Source organism: Petromyzon marinus, chromosome 58 (assembly GCF_048934315.1).
Source record: "Petromyzon marinus isolate PM22_M1 ecotype Great Lakes invasive population chromosome 58, UKy_Petmar_22M1.pri1.0, whole genome shotgun sequence".
Taxonomy (NCBI): Eukaryota; Metazoa; Chordata; class Hyperoartia; order Petromyzontiformes; family Petromyzontidae; genus Petromyzon; species Petromyzon marinus.
In genome coordinates this window covers 997,513-1,025,000 of record NC_133724.1, presented here as the reverse complement: position 1 = coordinate 1,025,000, position 27,488 = coordinate 997,513, and the positions used below count along the sequence as shown (strand labels likewise).

The following is a 27,488-nucleotide window of genomic DNA, read 5'->3' as shown; positions in this document are numbered from 1 at the left end:
AGACAAAGGCGGCCGGGCGTGGTTGCTGGCCAGCCACCCCCTCGTGCGCCGCCGTGCCGGCCTTCACAGGTGCCCCCCCCCCCCCCGCTAACGGCACTTGCCCCTACAGCCTGTCGCAGGCTACACGGGGCACCTTTGTCTTTGTACAGATCCCCGTGGTAACGGCCAAGGCTGCGACAGACGCTGTCAGCAACGTCAGCCTTGGCCATGGGCAGTGGACCGCTGAGGGTATACCACGTGGGTGGGTGTGTGGGTGTGGGCATACCACGTGGGTGGGTGTGTGTGGGTGTGGGTATACCACGTGGGTGGGTGTGTGTGGGTGTGGGTATACCACGTGGGTGGGTGTGTGTGGGTGTGGGTATACCACGTGGGTGGGTGTGTGTGGGTGTGGGTATACCACGTGGGTGGGTGTGTGTGTGTGTGGGTATACCACGTGGGTGGGTGTGTGTGGGTGTGGGTATACCACGTGGGTGGGTGTGTGTGGGTGTGGGTATACCACGTGGGTGGGTGTGTGTGGGTGTGGGTATACCACGTGGGTGGGTGTGTGTGGGTGTGGGTATACCACGTGGGTGGATGTGTGTGTGTGTGGGTATACCACGTGGGTGGGTGTGTGTGGGTGTGGGTATACCACGTGGGTGGGTGTGTGTGGGTGTGGGTATACCACGTGGGTGGGTGTGTGTGGGTGTGTGTGGGTGTGGGTATACCACGTGGGTGGGTGTGTGGGTGTGGGTATACCACGTGGGTGGATGTGTGTGTGTGTGGGTATACCACGTGGGTGGGTGTGTGTGGGTGTGGTGCTCGCTAACAGCACTTGCCCCAACAGTCTGTTAAGCCTATATAGGAGAGCTTTGTCTTTTGTGTGCGTGGGGAGCGGTGGTGCAGCGGTTAGCGCTACGCTGCGCTACGAACCCGGCGACCCGAGTTCGATTCCCGCTCACGGCCGACAACACCGCCGGTGACGATTATCTGAACCGGTCCTGGGCCTCCCCTAGCTCGACTCGGCCTCAAATGAGGACCCGGTGCGGTGAGTAAAAACATGGCCACTGGGGAGACAAAGGCGGCCGGGGCGGGGTGCTGGCTACCCACTCCTCGTGCCGGCTTTAGTAGGTGTACGCCCACAGCACTTGCCCCAACAGTCTGTTGAGGCTATACGGGGGTTCTTTGTCTTCAAACAGACTGAGATCCCCACGGTAACACTGTGAGGCTGATGATTCGTAATGTGCGTCCCAAGGTACAACAGATGATGTCATCGTCACCATCGTTGGGAATAGGTAGTGGACTGGGGGGGAGGAATCCTTGTGGGTGCGAGTGGCCTTCATAAGTGCTGCTACTCGCTTACAGCACTTGCCCCAACGGCCTGTTGAGGCTACACGGGGGATCTTTGTCTGTGTGTGTGTCTCACAGGTGATGCTCGCTTACAGCACTTGCCCCAACAGTCTGTTGAGGCTACACGGGGGATCTTTGTCTGTGTGTGTGTCTCACAGGTGATGCTCGCTAACAGCACTTGCCCCAACAGTCTGTTGAAGCTACACGGGGGATCTTTGTCTGTGTGTGTGTCTCACAGGTGATGCTTGCTAACAGCACTTGCCCCAACAGTCTGCTGAGGCTACACGGGGGATCTTTGTCTGTGTGCGTGTCTCACAGGTGATGCTCGCTTACAGCACTTGCCCCAACAGTCTGCTGAGGCTACACGGGGGATCTTTGTCAGTGTGTGTGTCTCACAGGTGATGCTCGCTTACAGCACTTGCTCCAACTGTCTGTTGAGGCTACACGGGGGATCTTTGTCTGTGTGTCTCACAGGTGATGCTCGCTTACAGCACTTGCCCCAACTGTCTGTTGAGGCTACACGGAGGATCTTTGTCAGTGTGTGTGTCTCACAGGTGATGCTCGCTAACAGCACTTGCCCCAACAGTCTACTGAGGCTACACGGGGGATCTTTGTCTGTGGCTGTACTTGGCCTCTAACTCCCCCAGGCTCACGTGAAGACTTTTCTCGATTTGAAGAGAAAAAGTGAGGGAAAGGGAGAGTGAGGGAGAGTGAGGGAGAGTGAGAGAGAGTTAGGGAAGGAGAGTTAGGGTGGGAGAGGGAGGGAGAGTGAGGGAGGGAGAGTTAGGGAGGGAGAGGGAGGGAGAGGGAGGGAGAGGGAGGGAGTTAGGGAGAGTTTGGGGGAGGGAGCGAGAGTTAGGGAGAGTGAGGGGAGGGAGGGAGAGTGAGGGAGAGTTAGGGAGAGGGAGGGAGAGGGAGGGAGAGTGAGGGAGAGAGAGTTAGGGAGAGTGAGAGTTTGGGAGAGTGAGCGTTAGGGAGAGTGAGAGTTTGGGAGAGTGAGAGTTTGGGAGAGTTAGGGAGAGTGAGGGAGAGAGAGTTAGGGAGAGTGAGGGAGAGTGAGGGAGAGTTAGGGAGAGTGAGGGAGAGTTAGGGAGAGTTAGGGAGAGGGAGAGTGAGGGAGAGTGAGGGGGAGGGAGGGAGGGAGAGGGAGAGAGAGTTAGGGAGAGTGAGAGTTTGGGAGAGTGAGCGTTAGGGAGAGTGAGAGTTTGGGAGAGTGGGAGTTTGGGAGAGTTAGGGAGAGTGAGGGAGAGAGAGTTAGGGAGAGTGAGAGAGAGTGAGGGAGAGTGAGGGAGAGAGAGTGAGGGAGAGGGAGAGAGAGTTAGGGAGAGTGAGGGAGAGTGAGGGAGAGTTAGGGAGAGTGAGGGAGAGTTAGGGAGAGTGAGGAAGAGTTAAGGAGAGTTAGAGAGAGGGAGAGTGAGGGAGAGGGAGAGTGAGGGAGAGTGAGGGGGAGGGAGAGTGAGGGAGAGAGAGTTAGGGAGAGTGAGAGTTTGCGAGAGTGAGCGTTAGGGAGAGTGAGAGTTTGGGAGAGTGAGAGTTTGGGAGAGTTAGGGAGAGTGAGGGAGAGGGAGAGAGAGTTAGGGAGAGGGAGAGTGAGGGAGAGAGAGTTAGGGAGAGTGAGAGAGAGTGAGGGAGAGTGAGGGAGAGGGAGAGAGAGTGGGGAGAGTGAGGGAGAGAGAGTTAGGGAGAGTGAGGGAGAGTGAGGGAGAGTTAGGGAGAGTGAGGGAGAGTTAGGGAGAGTTAGGGAGAGGGAGAGTGAGGGAGAGGGAGAGTGAGGGGAGGGAGGGAGGGAGAGTGAGGGAGAGTTAGGGAGAGGGAGAGTGAGGGGGAGAGAGGGAGGGAGAGTGAGGGAGAGTTAGGGAGAGGGAGGGGCAGGGAGGGAGAGGGAGGGGCAGGGAGGGAGAGGGAGAGTGAGGGAGAATGAGGGAGAGGGAGAGTGAGGGAGAGTTAAGGAGAGGAAAGGGAACTGAATGTTTTTCTTGCAGGGAAATCAAAACACTCGACAAACTGGGGCGATGATGATGATGATGCGTGTACGTACGTTGAACTTCTTTCACGCCGTACATAGCCAACCACGCTAATCGGAGATGCGTAGTGGTGATGGTGGTGGTGATGGTGGTAATGGTGATGGTGGTGTTGGTCGTGATGGTGTTGGTGGTGATGGTGGTGGTGATGATGTTGCTACAGCCTCGAAAGTGCACATAGCCTGGCACTCGTGCCGTAGTGACGTCACCACCACTTGGTGGGGGACGGCAGCAGCAGCTGTTGTTATTGTTATCGTTGTTATCGTTGTTATTGTTGTTATTGTTGTTATCATTGTTATTATCGTTGTTGTTATTGTTATCGTTGTTGTTATCGTTATTCTTATCGTTGTTATCGTTGTTGTTATTGTTGTTATAGTCGTTATTGTTATCGTTATTGTTATCGTTGTTATTATTGTTGCTACAAGATGGGACCTATTTTTGCCAGTCTAAAAGTATTTATAAAAGTATTTTAAGTATTTATACATAATAAAACATAAGAATAGATTTCACCCTTTCTGGCACGTACTCGTGTCTGCATTAAACCACGACACGCTGCTTGTGCTGAACACGCGCACAAGATGTTAGCTCCGTGCACGCAAGCTGAGAGAACAGAGAACAACAGGAGGATCAGATCCTCAAGAGGACAGAACAGCACGAACGGGATACGTGGAGGACAGGGGAAACACAAGTTAACGTTTAAACGCACGCGTTGTGGCTGGACAGGGCTCATCCCCGTTAATATCCAACACCATTGCGGGACATGTTTTTATCATCCTTAGGCTTAGTATTATTATTATATTTGGGTGGCATGATAGTCGTTTTTGTGTACTCGGCAGTTTTAGCCGCCGACCCTTACCCTGAGGTTCTTGGAATTCGGGTGTTTTGGTTCTTTATAATTCGCATTTTGTGTGTTTGTTTTGCCGGCTATATGCATCTCAACATTTTTTTTTTAGATACGTCAGTAGCCTGTGAGGGGGTAAGAGTCGGAGGTTGAAAATCATCGCCTCGGAGATCAGCGACACGATGCCTGCTTTCTAGGGTGCGTGCGTTGCAACTATGAACAATCGTCGTCACAACGCAGAACGTGCACAGTTATAACAAAGAACACTCATCTTTAGAACGCGTAGTAGTCGTATTTTCCCTTTAAAACTCACTTGTCCTCCGCCATTCCCAAGCCAAGGGTCGTCGTATATACTGACCCAGGAGCATAGCTTGAAAACCAGAGCCAATCAACAATTTTAAGCATCACTTTCATTCTCAGTGACGCAGAATGCGTCAAGCTGGACTACATTTATTTCAGAAGCATTTTAGCCGTAGGCCTGCGTAGACCCTGCGTAGGCCTGCGTAGACCTGCGTAGGCCTTGTGTAGACCTAGTCTAGACCTTGTGTAGACCTGCGTAGGCCTGCGTAGACCTGCGTAGACCTTGTGTAGACCTTGTGTAGACCTAGTGTAGACCTACGTAGACCTTGTGTAGACCTGCGTAGACCTTGTGTACACCTGCGTAGACCTTGTGTAGACCTGCGTAGGCCTGTGTAGACCTTGTGTAGACCTTGTGTAGACCTTGTGTAGACCTAGTGTAGACCTAGTGTAGACCTACGTAGACTTTGTGTAGACCTGCGTAGACCTTGTGTAGACCTTGTGTAGACCTTGTGTAGACCTAGTGTAGACCTGCGTAGACCTTGTGTAGACCTTGTGTAGACCTGTGTAGACCTTGTGTAGACCTTGTTTAGACCTGCATAGACCTGTGTAGACCTGCGTACACCTGCGTAGACCTTGTGTAGAACTGCGTAGGCCTGTGTAGACCTTGTGTAGACCTTGTGTAGACCTGCATAGACCTGTGTAGACCTGCGTAGGCCTGTGTAGACCTTGTGTAGACCTACGTAGACCTTGTGTAGACCTGCGTAGACCTTGTGTAGACCTGCGTAGACCTGCGTAGGCCTGTGTAGACCTGCGTAGACCTTGTGTAGACCTAGTGTAGACCTACGTAGACCTTGTGTAGACCTGCGTAGACCTTGTGTACACCTGCGTAGACCTTGTGTAGACCTGCGTAGGCCTGTGTAGACCTTGTGTAGACCTTGTGTAGACCTGCATAGACCTGTGTAGACCTGCGTAGGCCTGCGTAGACCTTGTGTAGACCTGCGTAGACCTTGTGTAGACCTGCGTAGACCTTGTGTAGACCTTGTGTAGACCTAGTGTAGACCTACGTAGACCTTGTGTAGACCTGCGTAGACCTTGTGTACACCTGGTGTACACCTGCGTAGACCGTGTGTAGACCTACGTAGACCTTGTGTAGACCTGCGTAGGCCTGCGTAGACCTGCGTAGACTTGCGTAGACCTTGTGTAGACCTACGTAGACCTTGTGTAGACCTGCGTAGACCTGCGTAGACTTGCGTAGGCCTGCGTAGGCCTTGCGTAGGCCTGCGTAGACCTTGTGTAGACCTACGTAGACCTTGTGTAGACTTGCGTAGACCTGCGTAGACCTTGTGTAGACCTACGTAGACCTTGTGTAGACCTACGTAGACCCTGCGTAGACCTGCGTAGACCTGCGTAGACCTTGTGTAGACCTACGTAGACCTGCATAGACCTTGTGTAGACCTGCGTAGGCCTGCGTAGACCTTGTGTAGGCCTGCGTAGGCCTGCTGTAGGCCTGCGTAGACCTAGTGTAGACCTACGTAGACCTTGTGTAGGCCTGCGTAGGCCTGCTGTAGGCCTGCGTAGACCTGCGTAGACCTGCGTAGACCTTGTGTAGACCTTGTGTAGACCTGCGTAGACCTTGTGTACACCTGGTGTACACCTGCGTAGACCGTGTGTAGACCTACGTAGACCTTGTGTAGACCTGCGTAGGCCTGCGTAGACCGTGTGTAGACCTGCGTAGACCTGCGTAGACCTGCGTAGACCTTGTGTAGACCTTGTGTAGACCTTGTGTAGACCTGCGTAGACCTTGTGTAGACCTGCGTAGACTTGCGTAGGCCTGCGTAGACCTGCGTAGACTTGCGTAGGCCTGTGTAAGCGAACACGACACAGGTCTGGCTCCATTAAAGAAATACACAAACCACTCACTGGAGTGGAACCGGCAAATGAATGATTGGAGGAGCTAAGTTAACGCACCACAAGCGGAAATCGCTAGCTCTGAGCCCGCACCGTAAACTATTCACGTCGCTGAACACACGCAGCCGCGGCCATGGAGACTTGCCATGGAGACTTGCCATGGAGACTTGCCTTGGAGACTTGCCATGGAGACTTGCCTTGGAGACTTGCCATGGAGACTTGCCTTGGAGACTTGCCATGGAGACTTGCCTTGGAGACTTGCCATGGAGACTTGCCTTGGAGACTTGCCATGAAGACTTGCCATGAAGACTTGCCATGGAGACTTGCCTTGGAGACTTGCCATGGGGACTTGCCATGGAGACTTGCCATGGAGACTTGCCATGGAGACTTGACATGAAGACTTGCCATGGGGACTTGCCATGGAGACTTGCCATGGAGACTTGCCATGGAGACTTGCCTTGGAGACTTGCCATGGAGACTTACCTTGGAGACTTGCCTTGAAGACTTGCCATGGAGACTTGCCATGGGGACTTGCCTTGGAGACTTGCCATGGAGACTTGCCTTGGAGACTTGCCATGGAGACTTGCCTTGGAGACTTGCCATGAAGACTTGCCATGAAGACTTGCCATGGAGACTTGCCTTGGAGACTTGCCATGGGGACTTGCCATGGAGACTTGCCATGGAGACTTGCCATGGAGACTTGACATGAAGACTTGCCATGGGGACTTGCCATGGAGACTTGCCATGGAGACTTGCCATGGAGACTTGCCATGGGGACTTGCCTTGGAGACTTGCCATGAAGACTTGCCATGGAGACTTGACATGAAGACTTGCCATGGAGACTTACCTTGGAGACTTGCCATGGGGACTTGCCTTGGGGACTTGCCATGGAGACTTGCCTTGGAGACTTGCCATGGGGACTTGCCTTGGGGACTTGCCATGGAGACTTGCCTTGGAGACTTGACATGGGGACTTGCCTTGGAGACTTGCCTTGGAGACTTGCCTTGGGGACTTGCCATGGAGACTTGCCATGAAGACTTGCCATGGGGACTTACCATGGAGACTTGCCATGGAGACTTGCCATGAAGACTTGCCTTGGAGACTTGCCATGAAGACTTGCCATGGGGACTTGCCATGGAGACTTACCATGGAGACTTGCCATGAAGACTTGCCTTGGAGACTTGCCATGGGGACTTGACATGGAGACTTGCCATGAAGACTTGACATGAAGACTTGCCATGGAGACTTATCTTGGAGACTTGCCATGGGGACTTGCCTTGGAGACTTACCTTGGAGACTTGCCATGAAGACTTGCCATGGAGACTTGCCTTGGAGACTTGCCATGGGGACTTGACATGAAGACTTGCCATGGAGACTTGCCATGAAGACTTGCCATGGGGACTTGCCATGGAGACTTGCCATGAAGACTTGACATGAAGACTTGCCATGGAGACTTACCTTGGAGACTTGCCATGGGGACTTGCCTTGGAGACTTGCCTTGGAGACTTGCCATGGGGACTTGCCATGGAGACTTGCAATGAAGACTTGACATGAAGACTTGCCATGGAGACTTACCTTGGAGACTTGCCATGGGGACTTGCCTTGGAGACTTACCTTGGAGACTTGCCATGGAGACTTGCCATGGAGACTTGCCTTGGAGACTTACCTTGGAGACTTGCCTTGAAGACTTGCCACCCAGTGGAATCAACCGGGTGGGGTAAAGCGTGCGGCACTGCCATGGTTATCCCAGACGTGCTGGGCCCAGCGTGGAAGAGTAGGCCAAGTACCGCACTTGTGGAGGTCAATGCAGGGTGTGTGTAGGGTGTGTGTGTGTGTAGGGTGTGTGTGTGTAGGGTGTGTGTGTGTGTGTGTAGTCAGTGCTGAGTGTGGGTGTGTGTGTAGTCAGTGCAGGGTGTGTGTGTGTGCAGGGTGTGTGTAGGGTGTGTGTAGGGGGTGTGTGTGTAGGGTGTGTGTGTGTGTAGGGGGTGTATGTGTAGGGTGTGTGTGTGTAGGGTGTGTGTGTAGGGTGTGTGTGTGTGTATATATAGTCAGTGCAGGGTGTGTGTGTGTAGGGTGTGTGTGTGTGTGTAGGGGGTGTGTGTGTAGGGTGTGTATGTGTGTAGGGGGTGTGTGTGTAGGGTGTGTGTGTGTAGGGGGTGTGTGTGTAGGTTGTGTGTGTGTGTAGGGTGTGTGTGTATAGTCAGTGCAGGGTGTGTGTGTGTGCAGGGTGTGTGTGTGTGTGTAGTCAGTGTAGGGTGTGTGTGTGTAGTCAGTGCAGGGTGTGTGTGTAGTCAGTGCAGGGTGTGTGTGTAGGGTGTGTGTGTGTGCAGGGGGTGTGTGTGTAGTGTGTGTGTGTGCAGGGTGTGTGTGTGTAGTCAGTGCAGGGTGTGTGTGTGTGTGCAGGGTGTATGTGTGTGCAGTGTGTGTGTAGGGTGTGTGTGTGTAGTCAGTGCAGGGTGTGTGTGTGTGTGTGCAGGGTGTGTGTGTGTAGGATGTGTGTGTGTGCAGGGTGTGTGTGTGTGTGTGCAGGGTGTGTGTGTGTGTGTGTAGTCAGTGCAGGGTGTGTGTGTGTAGTCAACATCGCCACCCACCCGGGAAGACAAAGGCGGCCGGGCGTGGGGGCCGGCCACTCGAACCTCCAACGTGCACCGTGCCGGCCTTCATAGGCGGCTTTCATAGGCGCTGCTGCTGCTCGCCAACAGCACTTGCCCTCAACGTCTGTGAAGGCTACACGGGGGATCTTTGTCTTTGTGAGTGAGGAGTGGTGGCGCAGCGGTTAGTGCACCGATGTGGTGCGTAGTGAACGTCAGCACTGGGGAGACAAAGGCGGCCGGGCGTGGTGCTGGCCACCCACCTCCTCGTGTGCCACAGTGCCGGTAGCCTTCACAGGTGCTCGCTAACAGCACTTGCCCCACCATTCTCTTGAGGCTATACAGGGCGGTTGGGGATCTTTGTCTTTATTTTGTTTGTACTGAGTTGTTGTTGTTGTTGTTTGACCCCGTGCCGTGGTGAACAAAGAGCTTCCTAGCTCATCAGATTCCTCCTCCTCCAGTCTTCGTAAAGATTGTGTTGTGCATGCGTGTATCGCGTGCATGCGTGCGTGTCTTCTCTAGGTCGACTCAGCCTCAAATGAGTACCTGGTCCGGTGTGTAAACATCGCCACTGGGGAGACAAAGGCGGTCGCGCGTGGTGCTGGCGAACCCACCCCCTCGTGTGCTGTTGCGGACTTCACAGGCGCTCGCTAACAGCACTTGCCCCTACAGTCTGTGAAGGCTATATGGGGGAACTTTGTCTTTGTGTCTTCTCTGGCCCTCAGAACCCCAATGAGTCGCTGCACTCGCACAGCCCCGACTTGAGTCCCTGCTTCCAAATGTCGGTGCTGGTGTGGGTACCCTGCCTCTACCTGTGGATCAGCTGCCCCTTCTACTGCGCATACCTGCACCGCCACAAGCGAGGCTACATCAGGATGACACTACTGTGCAGGGCCAAATTGGTGAGTGTCTGCGCATGTGGAGTGTGCGTGTGAGTGAGTGTGTGTGTGAGTGTGTGTGAGTGTGTGTGTGAGTGTGTGAGTGTGTGTGAGTGTGTGAGTGTGTGTATGTGTGTGTGTGAGTGTGTGAGTGTGTGTGTGAGTGTGTGTGTGAGTGTGTGTGAGTGTGTGAGTGAGAGTGTGTATGTGTGTGAGTGAGAAAGTGTGTATGTATGTGTGTGAGTGAGTGTGAGTGCGTGAGTGTGTGTTAGTGTGTGTGTGTGAGTGTGTGTGGGGAGCGATAGTGTAGCGGTTGGCGCGCTGCACTATGAACCTGGCGACCCGGGTTCGATTCCCGCTCACGGCCAACACCACCGGTGACGATTATCTGAACCAGTCCCGGGCCTCCCCTAGGTCGACTCGGCCTCAAATGAGTACCTGGTGCAGTGTGTAATTATTGCTAGGGAGACAAAGGCGGTCGGGCGTGGTGCTGGCCACCCACCCCCTCGTGTACCATTCCGGCCTTTATAGGTGCTCGCTAACAGCACTTACCCCTACAGTCTGTTAAGGCTATATGGGGGATCTTTGTGTGGGAGTGAGTGTGAGTGTAAGTGTGTGAGTGAGTGTGTGAGTGAGAGTGTGTGTGGTGCCGGACGGGCAACTCTGTCGTGGACAGAGTTGCCCGTCCGGCATGAGGGGAGGGCCAATTCCGATTGGCCTCTCCCCTCATGGCGTCTGTGACCACCACAGTGGCTAAACGGGGGCTCTGGACGGGTGCGAGGGGCTGGTAACCCCTCCACCTTGAATTAATTACCACTAAACCACGAGTTAAACTGAAATATGTAACTAATAAGCTTGTGCCGGAGGCCCCGGGGGGACAGGCGCCTATGATGTCTCCTGGCCAAACCCCAATTGGCAGAGCCAGGAGATTGAATCTCTACCCTCGGGGCACCTCCAGAAACAACGAAAAACCACTTCGTGTGGCCACGTGGAATGTTCGAACGCTCACTGCGGAGGAGAGGCTGCCACTCCTCTGTCGGGAGCTGGACCGGTACCGCCTGGATCTCTGTGGCATTCAGGAGGTCCGGTGGACCGGTTCTGGCTCCTGCCACCATGAGGGGTGGACAGTCCTCTACTCGGGGCAGCAGACTGCCAAACTACAGGGTGTGGTTCTTCTTTTGAACAAAAGAATGAAGGGTGCGTGGGAGCGTAGCGGTGAGGTGTGGGAAGTTGTAAGCCCCAGGCTACTTTGGGCTCGCCTTCCCATCAACTGGAGGCGAGGAGTGGTGGTCGTGGTTCCTTATGCCCCCACCGAAGACGAACATCCGTGGAGGGATGCAGGCAAAGCCAATGAGTCAGATGCCTTCTATGACCTCCTGTCACAGGTGCTGGCTAAAGTGGCCCCTCGGGATAGGGTCATCTTGTTGGGTGACTTCAATGCCCGAGTTGGTCATTATGCTGTCACCTGGTCTGGAGTGATTGGAGGGCATGGGCCAGATCAGCTCAATAACAACGGTAGGAGGCTGCTATCTTTTTGTGCAGCCCATGGGCTTGTAATTACCAACACGCTGTTCCGGCATCGGCGCATCCACACAACATCATGGATGCATGCCGGGTCCAAGCAAAAACATCTGCTGGACTACATAGTGACGGACCAGCAGATGTGAGCCCATGTCCTTGACACCAGGACCTACCGTGGGGCTGATTTGCCCTCTGACCATCGACTAGTCATCTGTAAGATGCGCCTGCCATTCTTCCACTGGTGGGTGTACACCCAGGACCCCATTCCAACCTAAAGTGGCCTGGTCTCAGTTAGCTGATTAAAGTTGCAAGCGAGAATTTCATCATCGCTTGCGGCTGGGGTTGGCATCGTCCCCCACTTCTCCTGATGTCGAGGGTAAATGGGCGAGGTTTAGGACTGTGACTCATGCAGCTGCAATGGCTGCTTTGGGTATGCGGTCCAGACCTCCCCATAGACCCTGGCTGACAGAGGAGGTGTTCAGGATGGTTGAGAAAAAGCGACAGGCCCACTGTCATCGGGGACAGAATCCCACGTCAGAGAATGAGGAGGCTTACCGCAGCCTTCGCTCGGAGGTTCGGAGAGCCATGAGGCGCTGCAAGGATGGGTGGTGGTCGCGGGTTGCTGAGGAGATGGAGTCTGCCTCAGTGGCCCGCGATCACAAATTTTTATTTTAAAAAGTAATATGCAGCGCCACACCTATTACCATCATTAGGGGAAAAAACGGTGTTCCAATCTCCCACCCCCAGGAACAGGTTTGCAAATTTGCTGAGCATTTCTGTGAGGTCCTGGGGGAGGGGAAACCCCTCAGCCAGGAAAACATCGTGGCACAAAGTGGGGATGACCCTGCTGAGGCTGCGGTGCCTCAAATATTGGATGAAGTCACCCCCTGTGAGTGGCTGGCTGAGGTGCCATCTGTTGAGGAAGTACTGAAGGCGATCCAGAGTCTGAGACCAGGAAAGGAACCGGGCAGAGATGATCTCCCAAGCGAAATGCTGAGGAAGGGTGGCGTTTGTGCACAGACTGCCCTATATGACATCATAACAACAGTCTGGACCACTGGACGGGTTTCGCAGGATTGGTGGTCCCCCTCTTTAAGAAGGGGGACCGCACAGACTGTAACAATTACAGGGGCATCTCACTCTTCAGTGTGTCTGGAAAGGCCCTGGCAAGGATTATTCAACATCGCCTTGCCAGGCACGCTGAGGATTGGCTTGCCGAGCCCCAATGCGGTTTCAGGAAAGGGCGGTCCTGCACAGATGCCATATTTTCTGTCCGTCTGCTACAGCAGAGGTGTAGGGAATTCCAACAAGACCTACATCTCTGCTTTATTGACCTGGTCAAGGCCTATGATACCATCAGTAGGCCTGGGCTCTGGGTTGTTCTCCGCACTTTTGGAGTACCTGACCCTCTGCTCACGATCATTAAGGACCTTCATGATGGTGAGCGGGCCCGGATAAAACTACGTGGCCGGGAGTCAGAGCCATTCCCTGTACGCCTTGGGGTGCGACAGGGATGTCCTCTGGCTCCAACATTATTTAACATCTATTTTGACCACGTAGTTTGTGAAGCCTTCAATAGCTGTACCGGGGGAATCTCCATATGGTACAGATATAATGGGAGGCTGATCGATGCCCGGGTGCGGTCAAGGGATGGCTCCCTATTGCTCAACCACGTTATGTATGTTGATGATTTGGTAATAGCTGCTCATTCAGAGGAGGAGTTGGAGACGCTGCTGCTGAGCCTGGAGCGTGCCACTAATAGGTGGGGACTTACCATCAACCCCACCAAAACTAAGCACCTGCCTGGCTATTTGTACCATCGAACACTCCACCCCCACAACTCCTAATCGGTGATGGGGCAGTTGTGGAGAGAGTGGAGAGTTTCCCATACCTGGGCAGTGTGCTTATGACCGGCTCCAGTTTAACAGCAGAGGTCTCACTCCGAATCAGTCAAGCGGCAATATATTTTCATCGGTTGCGTAACGCTGTGTGGAAGCTACCTGGTCTGCCGCTCCGCACTAAACTTCAGGTCTTTTTGGCCACGGTCATTCCCTCCCTTCTCTACGTTTGCGAAACGTGGACCCTTCTAATGGAACATCTTCGCCAGTGAGAAACATTTAGGCTGGCCTGCCTACGATCCATCCTGGGTTTAACCAGACTGGATTGTGTGAGGAGCTCACAAATCCTTGAAAGATCTGGGCAAGGTCCCATCGGTGAGCTCCTCCGGCGGGCAAGGCTGCGATGGCTGGGTCATGTAGCCCACATGCCCAGCCACCGCATGCCGAAACAGCTTTTGTTCGGCCGGATCGAGGGGGCTAAACGGGCGCGGCACGGGCTAGAGAAGAGATGGAGTGATGTGGTACAGAAGGACGTGGAGCTGAGTGGACTTGCCGATGACTGGTACCAGCGGTGTCAAGATCGGCCTCTGTGGAGGAGGCTCGTGAAGGACGCTACTGGGCAGTTGGAGGTAGTCGCCCTCCAACAACAACGGAGGGCGGAGGAGCGACGCTCAGAACAACGAGCGGAGCGCCGGGTGGCTAAAGCACAGCAGGTTGGCACAGTAGGGGGCACAGGTGGTGCATCTGCCAGTCATCTCAGTCAGTCGACCCACGGCACTTGCTGCGTCTGCCCCGTGACCTCCTGCCAGCGGGCGTTTGACACTTTACGTGGCCTCAAAGTGCACCTAGCCTGGCACAAGCGCCGTGGTGACGTCACCGCCACCGGCGGTTGTTGTTAGTGAGTGGAGTGGGCGTGGTGCTGGCCACCCACCCCCTCGTGTGCCACAGTGAAGGCCTTCACAGGTGCTGCTGCTGCTGCTGCTACTCGCTAACAACACTTGCCCCAACAGTCTCTTGAGGCTATGTACAGGGGAGCTTTGTCTTTGGGGCGGTAGCGCGCTGCACTAAGAGCCTGGCGACCCGAGTTCGATTCCCGCCCACGGCCACCACCAGTGACGATTATCTGAACCGGTCCTGCCCCCCCCCCCCAGGTCGACTCAGCCTCAAATGAGTACCTGGTGCGATGTGTAAACATCGCTAGCACTGGGGAGACACTAACTTGGACTCGGACTAAGTTCCATTTCGCCAGGCAAGGCCCGCTGTGGAGCGACCTGGCCCATCACAAGTGATAGCTCAACAATGCGGGGCCTTTCACGTGGAAATGTCCAGCAGCAGACAAACATTCTCGAGACGCGCGATGCCGATTCGAAATGTGGAGATAAAAAACGGGAGACCCTGGAGAAAAAGCCACGTGACCACGGTGGGGGGGGGGGGGGGGAGGCGGGGGGGGAGACATGCAGACTCCAGGATTGAACCCACGACGACCTCCTGTAGACCTGGCGAGGTCGTTAACATCTCCCCACCCACACCAAGGCGGCAGGGCGTGCCGCTGGCCAGCCACCCGCCCATACCCTCGTGCCGGCCTTCGTAGGCGCGTGCTAACAGCACTCGCCCCAGCAGCCTCTAAGCTCTACACGGGGAGGCGGGGGAGGGCTTCTTAGTCTTTTCATTGTGTTTCGGCGGCTGCGTGAGCTATGCCGTGTAACCTGTCCTGCTGCCTCCCAGGGGAATGTGGCAGCGTGCTGCCTCGACTTACCTGCGACCCGTGAAGACTGCGAGCACTTGAGCACATCGCCTCCCTCTTTGTGTTTCACGGGGCCTCCCTTGACAGCGTCACAATAACAGGTCCCTGCAGGGTGGGCTGGTAGAAGTTCGCAAATGAGATAATGGTGACTTCCAAATGTTGGGTGCAATAAGACATATCAAGTCTCTGCGCTGTCTATTGCTGATTTTACACCCAACAGCACGAGATTTCACTTCGTTAAAGTATTGAAAGGGGACGGACGGACGGACACATTAATCTATTGCAGGCTGGTACACTCAGTTTACAACTTCCTTCCTACCAGTATAACAAGAGGCGTTTACCCTTCCTGACAGTAACACAGGACTTAAAATATGTCAAAACACCAAGCAGAAAACCGTTTTGCGAGGAATCGTGCCCACGTTGATCACGTAGCCTTGCGGTGAACATGTAAACAACAAACATGCCCTGGTGATGTATGATGGCATTGTCTTTGGAACTGATTGGTCGACACCAGAGACGGCTTTCTTGAGAGCCTCGTCTCAGACGGTGTGAGACCAGAGGACGCCAAATGGGGAACAGCACCAAGACAATGCCACCATCTCGTTTGTCTGTCTTGAGACGTCTCACTTGCCACCCTCTCTCCCCCCCCCCCGACAGCCTTGAGCACACCCAGGTGTCGTGGGCTGACTGACGTGGGTCAGATCGCGTAAATATATAAATGTTGTGTCGTTAAACCCGCCACCACCCGACACAGCCAATCAGTAAGGGTTGTCGCGTGAACAGAACGTGGCCAATTCGTTACTAGTACAGCAATAATGTATAGTGTAGTGTATAGTGTAGTATATAGTGTAGTATACTAGTACAGCACTAGTGTATAGTGTAGTGTATAATGTAGTATACTAGTACAACACTAGTGTATAGTGTAGTGTATAGTGTAGTATACTAGTACAGCACTAGTGTATAGTGTAGTGTATAGTGTAGTATATTAGTACAGCACTAGTGTATAGTGTAGTGTATAGTGTAGTATACTAGTACAGCACTAGTGTATAGTGTAGTGTATAGTGTAGTATACTAGTACAGCGCTAGTGTATAGTGTAGTGTATAGTGTATTATACTAGTACAGCACTAGTCTATAGTGTAGTGTATAGTGTAGTATACTAGTACAGCACTAGTGTAGTGTATAGCATAGTGTATAGTGTAGTATACTAGTACAGCACAAGTGTATAATGTAGTGTATAGTGTAGTAAATAGTGTAGTATACTAATACAGCACTAGTGTATAGTGTAGTGTGTAGTGTATAGTGTAGTATACTAGTACAGCCCTAGTGTATAGTGTAGTGTATAGTGGAGTATACTAGTACAGCACTAGTGTATAGTAGTGTAGTGTATAGTGTAGTGTATGGTGTTGTATACTAGTACAGCACTAGTGTATAGTGTAGTGTATAGTGTAGTGTATAGTGTAGTATACTAGTACAGCGCTAGTGTATAGTGTAGTGTATAGTGTAATATACTAGTACAGCACTAGTGTATAGTGTAGTGTATAGTGTAGTATACTAGTACAGCACTAGTGTATAGTGTAGTGTATATTGTAGTGTATAGTGTAGTATACTAGTACAGCACTAGTGTATAGTGTAGTGTATATTGTAGTGTATAGTGTAGTATACTAGTACAGCACTCGTGTATAGTGTAGTGTATAGTGTAGTGTATAGTGTAGTAAACTAGTACAGCACCAGCGGTAGTGTGTTGGAGAGCATATCCACAACATTTACAATCTGAGTACGACGTTTCGCCAGTAATTACAACTAGCATCATGAGGCGGAAAGCCAGATCTGTTTACGTGACAAACCTTACTAATTGGCTGTCGATATTTACGCGATAGAACCCAAACAAAACCCCCTATATTATAGATGATTTGGTCGCGAAAGCCTCCTGCGTGTTACACTGACTGAGATGGCAGATGCACCACCCCACACAAATGCCTTATCTGGCCATGAGCAGGTGATGCAGTGCAGGAGGACGTGGAGCTGAGTGGACTTGCCGATGACCGGTAGCAGCGGCGTCAAGATCGGCCTCTGTGGAGGAGGAGGCTCGTGAAGGACGTTGCTGCTACTGGGCAGTGCCAGGCTAGGTGCACAATGAGGCTGCTGGGCAGTTGTAAGGCGGTCGCCCTCCAGCAACAACGGAGGGCAGTGGAGCGACGCTCACAACAACGAGCGGAGCACCGGGTGGATAAAGCACAGCAGGTTGGCACAGTAGGGGGCACAGGTGGTGCATCAGCCAGTCATCTCAGTCAGTCGACCCGTGGCACCTGCTGGGTCTGCCCCGTGACCTCCTGCCAGCGGGCGTTCGACACTTCACGTGGCCTCAACGTGCACCTAGCCTGGCACAAGCGCCGTGGGGACGTCACCGCCACTTAGTGGCTGGATGGCGGTTGTTGTTATATTTTAGCCCGCCGCAGTAACGTTAATGATTGTTTGAGCGCCGAGTTGCAGTGCTGGGAGTGTTCTACCTGAGTGGCTTTAGGGCAATGAGTCTGCAGTGTTTATTGAGTGTCTGTGTGTGGAGTGTGTGTGGAGTGTGTGTGTGTGTGTGGAGTGTGTGTGTGTGTGGAGTGTGTGTGGAGTGAGTGCGTGTGGAGTGAGTGTGTGGAGTGTGTGGAGTGTGTGTGTGTGGAGTGTGTGTGTGTGTGTGGAGTGTGTGTGGAGTGTGGAGTGTGGTGTGTGTGGAGTGTGGTTTGTGTGGAGTGTGTGAGTGTGTGGAGTGTGTGGAGTGTCTGTGTGTGTGGAGTCTGTATGGTGTGTGTGGAGTGTGTGTGGAGTGTGTGTGTGTGTGGAGTGTGTGGAGTGTGTGTGGAGTGTGTGGGGTGTTTGTGTGGAGTGTGTGGAGTGTGTGTGTGGAGTGTGTGTGTGGAGTGTGTGTGGAGTGTGTGTGTGGAGTGTGTGTGGAGTGTGTGTGTGTAGTGTGTGGAGTGTGTGTGTGTGGAGTGTGTGTGGTGTGTGTGGAGTGTGTGTGGAGTGTGGTGTGTGTGTGTGTGGAGTGTGTGTGTTTAACACGTATGCTTTCGCGACCAATATTATTCATAATAAATGTGTTTGGGTTAGATCGCGTTATTTATAAATGTGTCGTAACCCTCCACCACCCGACACGGCCAAACAGTAAAAAAATGTGTCACGTTTACAAAGGACAAATAGTTCACTACTTTAGCCCACCGGTGTGTTGAAGAGTGAATCCACAACATTTACAGTTTGAGTACGACGTTTCGCTGGTAATTACATCCAGCATCATCGGGCAATTCGCCAGAATGGTAAAGCCCTCGCTTGCTCCCGGTTATATATAGAGCAGCAGGGTGACGTAATCATTTAACTCATATAAGGTGCAGTGATTAGAGGCGGAGGGAGGTATTGTAATTATATAATCGATTGGTAATCAGTCAATGGTTATGATTAGTAATGAGTTGTAGATTAGTAATTAGTTGTAATGTCTGTTATTGTGATTATATGCTACGTTAGTAATCCGTTAATTAGTATGTGTTTCCTCTATAAGGAATTGTAGTAGTAACTGTCAGAGCGACTGTCGGCAGTGGCAGAACAAGCTTGTCAACAAGGACTCTCAATTGATTTTGATAACGTTGAAGTGTTGTGTAAAACTAATTATTACTGGCAAAGACTAATTAGATAATCCATTGAAATTGAGAGAAGTAGAAATAACTTTAATCGCTCTGACAACTATAGGCTTAGTGCGGCTTGGAAGCGTATTATTAAATAATACATACTACAATGTGTGTGTGGAGTGTGTGGGTGTGGAGTGTGTGTGGTGTGTGTAATATGTGTGTGTGTGGAGTATGTGTGTGTGTGTAGTGTGTGTCTTTGTTCGAACGTCTGTGTGTGGAGTATGTGTGTGCGGTGGTTATGGAGTGTGTGTGTGTGGAGTATCCATAATAGAGGGTTTTTTTGGGTCAGATCGCGTAAATGTATAAATTTTGTGTCGTTAAACCCGCCACCACCCGACACAGCCAATCAGTAAGGTTTGTCACGTAAACAGAACGTGCCAATTCGTCACCAGTACAGCACTCGTATATAGTGTAGTGTATAGTGTAGTATACTAGTACAGCACTAGTGTATAGTGTAGTGTATATTGTAGTATACTAGTACAGCACTAGTGTGTAGTGTAGTGTAGTATACTAGTACAGCACTAGTTTATAGTGTAGTGTATAGTGTAGTATACTAGTACAGCACTAGCGTATAGTGTAGTTTATAATGTAGTATACTAGTACAGCACTAGTAGTGTAGTGTATAGTGTAGTGTATAGTGTAGTGTATAGTGTAGTTTACTAGTACAGTACTAGTGTATAGTGTAGTGTATAGTGTAGTGTATAGTGTAGTATACTAGTACAGCACGAGTGTACAGTGTAGTATATAGTGTAGTACAGCACTAGTGTATAGTGTAGTATAGTACAGCACTAGTGTATAGTGTAGTGGATAGTGTAGTATACTAGTACAGCACTAGTGTATGGTGTAGTGTATAGTGTAGTATACTAGTACAGCACTAGTGTATAGTGTAGTGTACAGTGTAGTATACTAGTACAGCACTAGTGTATAGTGTAGTGTGTAGTGTAGTATACTAGTACAGCACTAGTGTATAGTGTAGTATACTAGTACAGCACTAGTGTATAGTGTAGTGTGTAGTGTAGTATACTAGTACAGCACTAGTGTGTAGTGTATAGTATAGTGTATAGTTTAGTATACTAGTTCAGCACTAGTGTGTAGTGTAGTGTATAGTGTAGTGTATAGTGTAGTGTATAGTGTAGTGTGTAGTGTAGTATACTAGTACAGCACTAGTGTGTAGTGTATAGTGTAGTGTATAGTGTAGTATACTAGTACAGCACGCCGTTGTGTGTCCTGAGAGTCAACACACGGCGAGGTTGACTACTCTGTTCGACGTTTCGCTGGCGATGACAACGACAGCCGGCGGCCTCACCAGGCGCTCTGCCAGAATAGTGAAGAAGAAGTCCTCCTGGATTCTGCCCTTCAGTAGAGGGCACTTAAGGTGATAGCCAAACCTGTGAACCCATTATCAGTGCCCTGCCTTATTAGAGACCAACTCAGACCTTATTGTTCACCCCGTGCCCCTTATAAATCTCAAGGTTCTTCCTACAAAGGCCCATCACAAGGGACAAACACAAACAAATAGACACAAACACTTCTTTGACCGTATTGAAAAGGCTCTACGCCGTATGGGCCTGACAGAAGAAGTCACCCCCTGTGAGTGGCTGGCTGATGTGCCATCTGTTGAGGAAGTACTGAAGGCGATCCAGAGTCTGAGACCAGGAAAGGTACCGGGCAGAGATGATCTCCCAAGCCAAATGCTGAGGGAGGGTGGCGTTTGTGCACAGACTGCCCTATATGACATCATAACAACAGTCTGGACCACTGGACAGGTTCCGCAGGATTGGAAGGATGCCCTGGTGGTCCCCTCTTTAAGAAGGGGGACCGCACAGACTGTAACAACTACAGGGCCATCTCACTCCTCAGTGTGCCGGGAAAGGTCCTGGCATGGATTATTCAACATCGCCTTGCCAGGCACGCTGAGGAGAGGCTTGCGGAGCCCCAATGCGGTTTCAGGAAAGGGCAGTCCTGCACAGATGCCATATTTTCTGTCCGTCTGCTACAGCAGAGGTGTAGGGAATTCCCACAAGACCTACATCCCTGCTTTATTGACCTGGTCAAGGCTTATGATACCATCAGTAGGCCTGGGCTCTGGGTTCGTGCTTTCGGAGTCCCTGACCCTCTGCTCACGATCATTAAGGACCTTCATCATGGTGAGCGGGCCCGGGTAAAACTACGTGGCCGGGAGTCGGAGCCATTCCCTGTTCACTTTGGGGTGTGACAGGGATGTCCTCTGGCTCCCACATTATTTAACATCTATTTCAACCACGTAGTTCGTGAAGCTTTCGATGGCTGTACCAGAGAAAATTTCCATCTGGTACAAATACAATGGGAGGCTGATCGATGCTCGGGTGCGGTCAAGTGATGGCTCCCTATTGCTCAACCATGTATGCTGATGATCTGGTGATTGCTGCTCACTCAGAGGAGGAGTTGGAGGCACTGCTGCTGAACCTGTAGCTTGCCACTAAGAGGTGGGGCCTTACCATCAGCCCCACCAAAACGAAGCACCTGCCTGGGTATTTTGTATCAACGGACACTCCACCCCCACAACTCCCAATCGGTGATGGGGCAGTTGTGGAGAGAGTGGAGAGTTTCCCAAACCTGGGCAGTGTGCTCATGACCGGCTCCGGTTTAACAGCAGAAGTCTCATTCCGAATTAGTCGAGCGGCATTATCTTTTCATCGGTTGCGTAACGCTGTGTGGAAGCTACCTGGTCTGTCGCTCAGCACGAAGCTTCAGGTCTTCTTGGCTGGGTCATGTAGCCCGCATGCCCAGCCACCGCATGTCTAAACAGCTTTTATTTGGCCAGATCAAGGGGGCTAAACAGGCACGGCACGGGCTAGAGAAGAGATGGAGTGATGTGGTACAGGAGGATGTGGTGTCAAGATCGGCCTCTGTGGAGGCAGTCGCCCTCCACCAACAACGGAGGGCGGAGGAGCGACGCCCACAACAACGAGCGGAGCGTCGGGTGGCTAAAGCACAGCAAGTTGTCACAGTAGGGGGCACAGGTGGTGCATCGACCACTCATCTCAGTCAGTCGACCCGTGGCACCTGGGTCTGCCCCGTGTCCTCCTGCCGGCGGGCGTTCGACACTTCACGTGGCCTCAACGTGCACCTAGCCTGGCACAAGCGTCGTGGTGACGTCACCGCCACTTAGTGGCGAATGGCGGTTGTTGTGAGAGTGTGGGTGTGTGAGTGTGTGGGTGAGTGTGTAAGTGTGTGGGTGAGTGAGTATGTGAGCGAGTGAGCGTGTGAGTGTGTGAGTGAGTGTGTGTGTTAGTGTGTGTGTGTGAGTGTGTGGGTGTGTGAGTGTGTGAATGTGTGTGCGAGTGGGGAGTGGTAGTGTAGCAGTTAGCTGCACTACCGCGACCCGGGTTCGATTCCCGCTCACGGCCACCACCACCAGTGATGATTATCTAAACTGCTCCTGGGCCTCCCCTTGGTCGACTCAGCCTCAAATGAGCACCTGGCGCGGTGTGTAGTAAACATCGCCACTGGGGAGACAAAGGTGGCCGGGCGTGGTGCTGGCCACCCACCCCCTCGTGCGCCGTGCCGGCCTTCATACAGTCGGTGATACTCGCTAACAGCACTTGCCCCTACAGTCTGTTAAGGCTACACGGGGGATCTTTGTCTTTATCTGTGTGCGGTGCAGCTGTGTGCTGTGCTGCTGTGGCTGCTGGCCTGGCTCGATGTCTCCCTCGCTCTGTGGGAGTGGAGCCACGGCCACAGGCAAGGCCTCATCTACTTCATCAGCCCCCTGCTGCAGGGCATCACCATGGTGGGTGCCTCACCCCGCTCACCCCGCTCACCCCACTCACCCACACACCCCACTCACCCCGCTCACCCCACTCACCCCACTCAGCCCACTCACCCACACACCCACACACCCCACTCACCCCACTCACCCCGCTCACCCCACTCACCCACTCACCCACACACCCCACTCACCCCACTCACCCCACTCACCCACACACCCCACTCACCCCGCTCACCCCACTCACCCCACTCACCCCGCTCACCCCGCTCACCCCACTCACCCACACACCCCACTCACCCCGCTCACCCCACTCACCCCACTCACCCACACACCCCACTCACCCCGCTCACCCCGCTCACCCCACTCACCCCACTCACCCACTCACCCACACACCCCACTCACCCCGCTCACCCACTCACCCCACTCACCCACTCACCCCGCTCACCCCACTCACCCCACTCACCCACACACCCCACTCACCCCGCTCACCCCACTCACCCACACACCCCACTCACCCCGCTCACCCCACTCACCCCACTCACCCACACACCCCACTCACCCCGCTCACCCCGCTCACCCCACTCACCCCACTCACCCACTCACCCACACACCCCACTCACCCCGCTCACCCACTCACCCCACTCACCCACTCACCCCGCTCACCCCACTCACCCACTCACCCCGCTCACCCACTCACCCCACTCACCCACTCACCCCACTCACCCCACTCACCCCACTCACTCCGCTCACCCCACTCACCCCACTCACCCCACTCACTCCGCTCACCCCGCTCACCCACACACCCCGCTCACCCCACTCACCCCGCTCACCCCGCTCACCCACTCACCCCGCTCACCCCACTCACCCCACTCACCCCGCTCACCCCACTCACCCACTCACCCCGCTCACCCCGCTCACCCACACACCCCACTCACCCCGCTCACCCCACTCACCCAATCACCCCACTCACCCCGCTCACCCACACACCCCACTCACCCCGCTCACCCCACTCACCCACACACCCCACTCACCCCACTCACCCCGCTCACCCGCTCACCCCGCTCACCCCGCTCACCCCACTCACCCACACACCCCACTCACCCCCACTCACCCCACTCAACTGACTCACCCACTCACCCCGCTCACCCGCTCACCCCACTCACCCACACACCCCGCTCACCCCGCTCACCCCACTCACCCACTCACCCCACTCACCCCACTCAACTGACTCACCCACTCACCCCGCTCACCCCACTCACCCACACACCCCGCTCACCCCGCTCACCCCACTCACCCCGCTCACCCCGCTCACCCCGCTCACCCACTCACCCCACTCACCCACATACCCCGCTCACCCCGCTCACCCCACTCACCCCACTCACCCACATACCCCACTCACCCACTCACCCCACTCACCCCGCTCACCCCGCTCACCCCGCTCACCCCGCTCACCCACTCACCCCACTCACCCACATACCCCGCTCACCCCGCTCACCCACTCACCCCACTCACCCACATACCCCGCTCACCCACTCACCCCACTCACCCACATACCCCGCTCACCCCGCTCACCCCGCTCACCCCGCTCACCCACACACCGCACTCACCCCACTCACCCACACACCTCACTCACCCCACTCACCCACACACCCCACTCAACTGACTCACCCGCTCACCCGACTCACCTCGCTCACCCGCTCACCCCACTCACCCACACACCCCACTCACCCCACTCACCCACACACCCCACTCAACTGACTCACCCCACTCACCCACACAACCCACTCACCCACACACCCCACTCACCCCGCTCACCCCACTCACCCCACTCACCCGCTCACCCGCTCACCCCACTCACCCGCTCACCCCACTCACCCCACTCACACACGTACACATACACGTGTGTGTGTGTGTACGTGTGTGTATGTACGTGTGTATGTACGTGTGTGTGTGAACACGTGTGTGTGTACGTGTGTGTGTGTGTGTACGTGTGTGTGTACATGTGTGTGTGTATGTGTGTGTATGTACGTGTGTGTGTACGTGTGTGTGTGTGTACCTGTGTGTGTGTACCTGTGTGTGTGTACGTGTGTGTGTGTACGTGTGTGTGTGTAAGTGTGTGTGTACGTGTGTGTGTACGTGTGTGTGTGTACGTGTGTGTGTGTGTTTACGTGTGTGTGTGTACGTGTGTGTATGTACGTGTGTGTGTGTGTACGTGTGTGTGTACGTGTGTGTGTGTGTACGTGTGTGTGTACGTGTGTGTATGTACGTGTACGTGTGTGTGTACGTGTGTGTGTGTGTGTATGTACGTGTGTGTGTGTGTGTACGTGTGTGTGTGTACGTGTGTGTGTGTGTACGTGTACGTGTGTGTGTGTACGTGTACGTGTGTGTGTGTAGCTCCTGGCGCTGCTGCTCGTCCAGAGGGAGCGCCTGTGTGGCCTTCGCTCCTCCGGACTGCTCTTCGTCTTCTGGCTGCTGCTGCTCCTCTGCTGCCTCCCGGCCCTCCGCTCCAAGGCCATGCGGGCACAGGACGCGGTGAGTGTCACCACGTGGTGACACTCACCACGTGGTAACACCACCACGTGGTGAGTGTCACCACGTGGTGAGTGTCACCACGTGGTGAGTGTCACCACGTGGTGAGTGTCACCACGTGGTGAGTGTCACCACGTGGTGAGTGTCACCACGTGGTGAGTGTCACCACGTGGTGAGTGTCACCACGTGGTGAGTGTCACCACGTGGTGAGTGTCACCAAGGTGCCCTGCGTAGCCCAATGGAGCAAATGTCCACTAGCGAGCAGCGAAGGTCATGCGTGGACACGTGAATGGGTGAGTGAGTGGGTGAGTGAGTGGGTGAGTGAGTGAGTGGGTGAGTGAGTGAGTGAGTGACTGAGTGGGTGAGTGCGTGAGTGAGTGAGTGACTGAGTGGGTGAGTGCGTGAGTGAGTGGGTGGATGGGTGGGTGAGTGAGTGAGTGGGTGAGTGAGTGGGTGAGTGAGTGAGTTGGTGGGTGGGTGAGTGAGTGGGTGGGTGAGTGAGTGAGTGAGTGCGTGAGTGCGTGAGTAAGTGAGTGAGTGGGTGGGTGGGTGAGTGAGTGGGTGGGTGAGTGAGTGGGTGAGTGAGTGAGTTGGTGGGTGGGTGAGTGAGTGGGTGGGTGAGTGAGTGAGTGAGTGCGTGAGTGCGTGAGTAAGTGAGTGAGTGGGTGGGTGGGTGAGTGGGTGGGTGAGTGAGTGAGCGGGTGGGTGAGTTAGTGGGTGGGTGAGTGAGTGAGTGGGTGGGTGAGCGAGTGGGTGGGTGAGTGAGTGAGTGGGTGGGTGAGTGGGTGGGTGAGTGCGTGAGTGAGTGGGTGGATGGGTGGGTGAGTGAGTGAGTGGGTGAGTGAGTGGGTGAGTGAGTGAGTTGGTGGGTGGGTGAGTGAGTGGGTGGGTGAGTGAGTGAGTGAGTGCGTGAGTGCGTGAGTAAGTGAGTGAGTGGGTGGGTGGGTGAGTGAGTGGGTGGGTGAGTGAGTGAGCGGGTGGGTGAGTGAGTGGGTGGGTGAGTGAGTGAGTGAGTGGGTGGGTGAGCGAGTGGGTGGGTGAGTGAGTGAGTGGGTGGGTGAGTGGGTGGGTGAGTGCGTGAGTGAGTGGGTGGATGGGTGGGTGAGTGAGTGAGTGGGTGAGTGAGTGAGTTGGTGGGTGGGTGAGTGAGTGGGTGGGTGAGTGAGTGAGTGAGTGCGTGAGTGCGTGAGTAAGTGAGTGAGTGGGTGGGTGGGTGAGTGAGTGGGTGGGTGAGTGAGTGAGCGGGTGGGTGAGTGAGTGGGTGGGTGAGTGAGTGAGTGAGTGGGTGGGTGAGCGAGTGGGTGGGTGAGTGAGTGAGTGGGTGGGTGGGTGGGTGAGTGAGTGAGTGGGTGGGTGGGTGAGTGCGTGAGTGAGTGCGTGAGTGACTGAGTGGGTGAGTGAGTGCGTGCACACGCGTGAGTGCGTGCATGCGTGTACCCGCGTGTGAAGGCTACGCGGGGCACCTTTGTCTGTAGGGCTACGTGCAGGACCCACTGCGGCTGGCGACGCTGAGCACGCACGGCCTGCTGGTGCTGCTGCAGCTCATCCTCTCCACGGTGCCGGACCGGCTGCCCTTCTTCACGCCCTACAGCGCCAACACGGTGTGTGCGTACGTGTGCGTGTGTGTACGTGTGTACGTGTGTGTGTGCGTGCGTGTGTGTACGTGTGCACGTGTGTGTGTGTACACGTGTGTGTGTACGTGTGTGTGTGTACGTGCATGTACGTGTGTGTGTACGTGTACGTGTGTGTGTGTACGTGTGTGTGTACGTGTGTGTGTGTGTGTACGTGTGTGTGTACGTGTGTGTGTACGTGTGTGTGTATGTGTGTGTGTACGTGTGTGTGTGTGTGTGCGTGTGTGTGTGTACGTGTGTGTGTGTACGTGTGTGTGTGTACGTGTGTGTGTACGTGTGTGTACGTGTGTGTGTGTACGTGTGTGCGTGGTGTGACGACGATAACGACGACGACGACGAAGCCACCGTGCCTGTCTCTCTCTCTCCCTCCGCCTCTCCGCCGCTCGTGATCCTCGCCTCTCTTTGCCGTTCTCAGAACCCGTGTCCGGAGTCCAACGCTCCGTTCCTCTCGCAGGTCACCTTCTGGTGGTTCACGCGGTAAGGCGCCGACGCGCGAGCCCTCGCCACCGCACGAGCCCTCTCCCCCCCCCGCCCCCCCCGCCGTCGGAGGCCACGCGGGGGACCTTTGTCTGTGCGCCCGCCAGGATGTCGGTGCTGGGGTTCCGTCGCCCGCTGCTGCAGAGCGACTTGTGGAGCCTGGACGCGGCGCACGCCGCTCGCACGCTGGCGCCGCTGCTGCAGCGCCACTGGGCGCGGGAGCAGCGGCGGCTCCGGCACGGCAGGGGCCGTCACGGCGGCGGCGGCGGCGGCGGCGGCGGCCTGGCGGCGACGTCGACCACGACGTAACGACAGCGCCATCGACAGTGTCCATGACATCGACAACACCATCAACAACAACACCATCAACAACAACACCATCAACAACACCATCAACAACATCATCAACAACAACACCATCAACAACAACACCATCAACAACAACACCATCAACAACACCGTC

General features: G+C 54.2%; 1 protein-coding gene across 5 annotated transcripts in view; it reads left to right on the top strand.

The window, feature by feature from the left end:
- LOC116955202 (multidrug resistance-associated protein 1) overlaps positions 1–27,488 on the top strand; it is a 98,542-nt gene that overhangs the window by 28,813 nt on the left and 42,241 nt on the right. For 4 of the 5 annotated variants that reach the window (XM_076052809.1, XM_076052811.1, XM_076052810.1 and 1 more), the window contains 6 exons: positions 9,713–9,889; positions 22,284–22,409; positions 24,783–24,920; positions 26,393–26,518; positions 26,964–27,025; positions 27,133–27,330. In XM_076052809.1, coding sequence (XP_075908924.1) covers positions 9,713–9,889; positions 22,284–22,409; positions 24,783–24,920; positions 26,393–26,518; positions 26,964–27,025; positions 27,133–27,330 — 827 coding nt within the window. Of the gene's footprint in view, positions 1–3,242; positions 4,387–9,712; positions 9,890–22,283; positions 22,410–24,782; positions 24,921–26,392; positions 26,519–26,963; positions 27,026–27,132; positions 27,331–27,488 lie in introns of those variants that run through there. The other variant, XM_076052812.1, reaches the window with a different exon arrangement.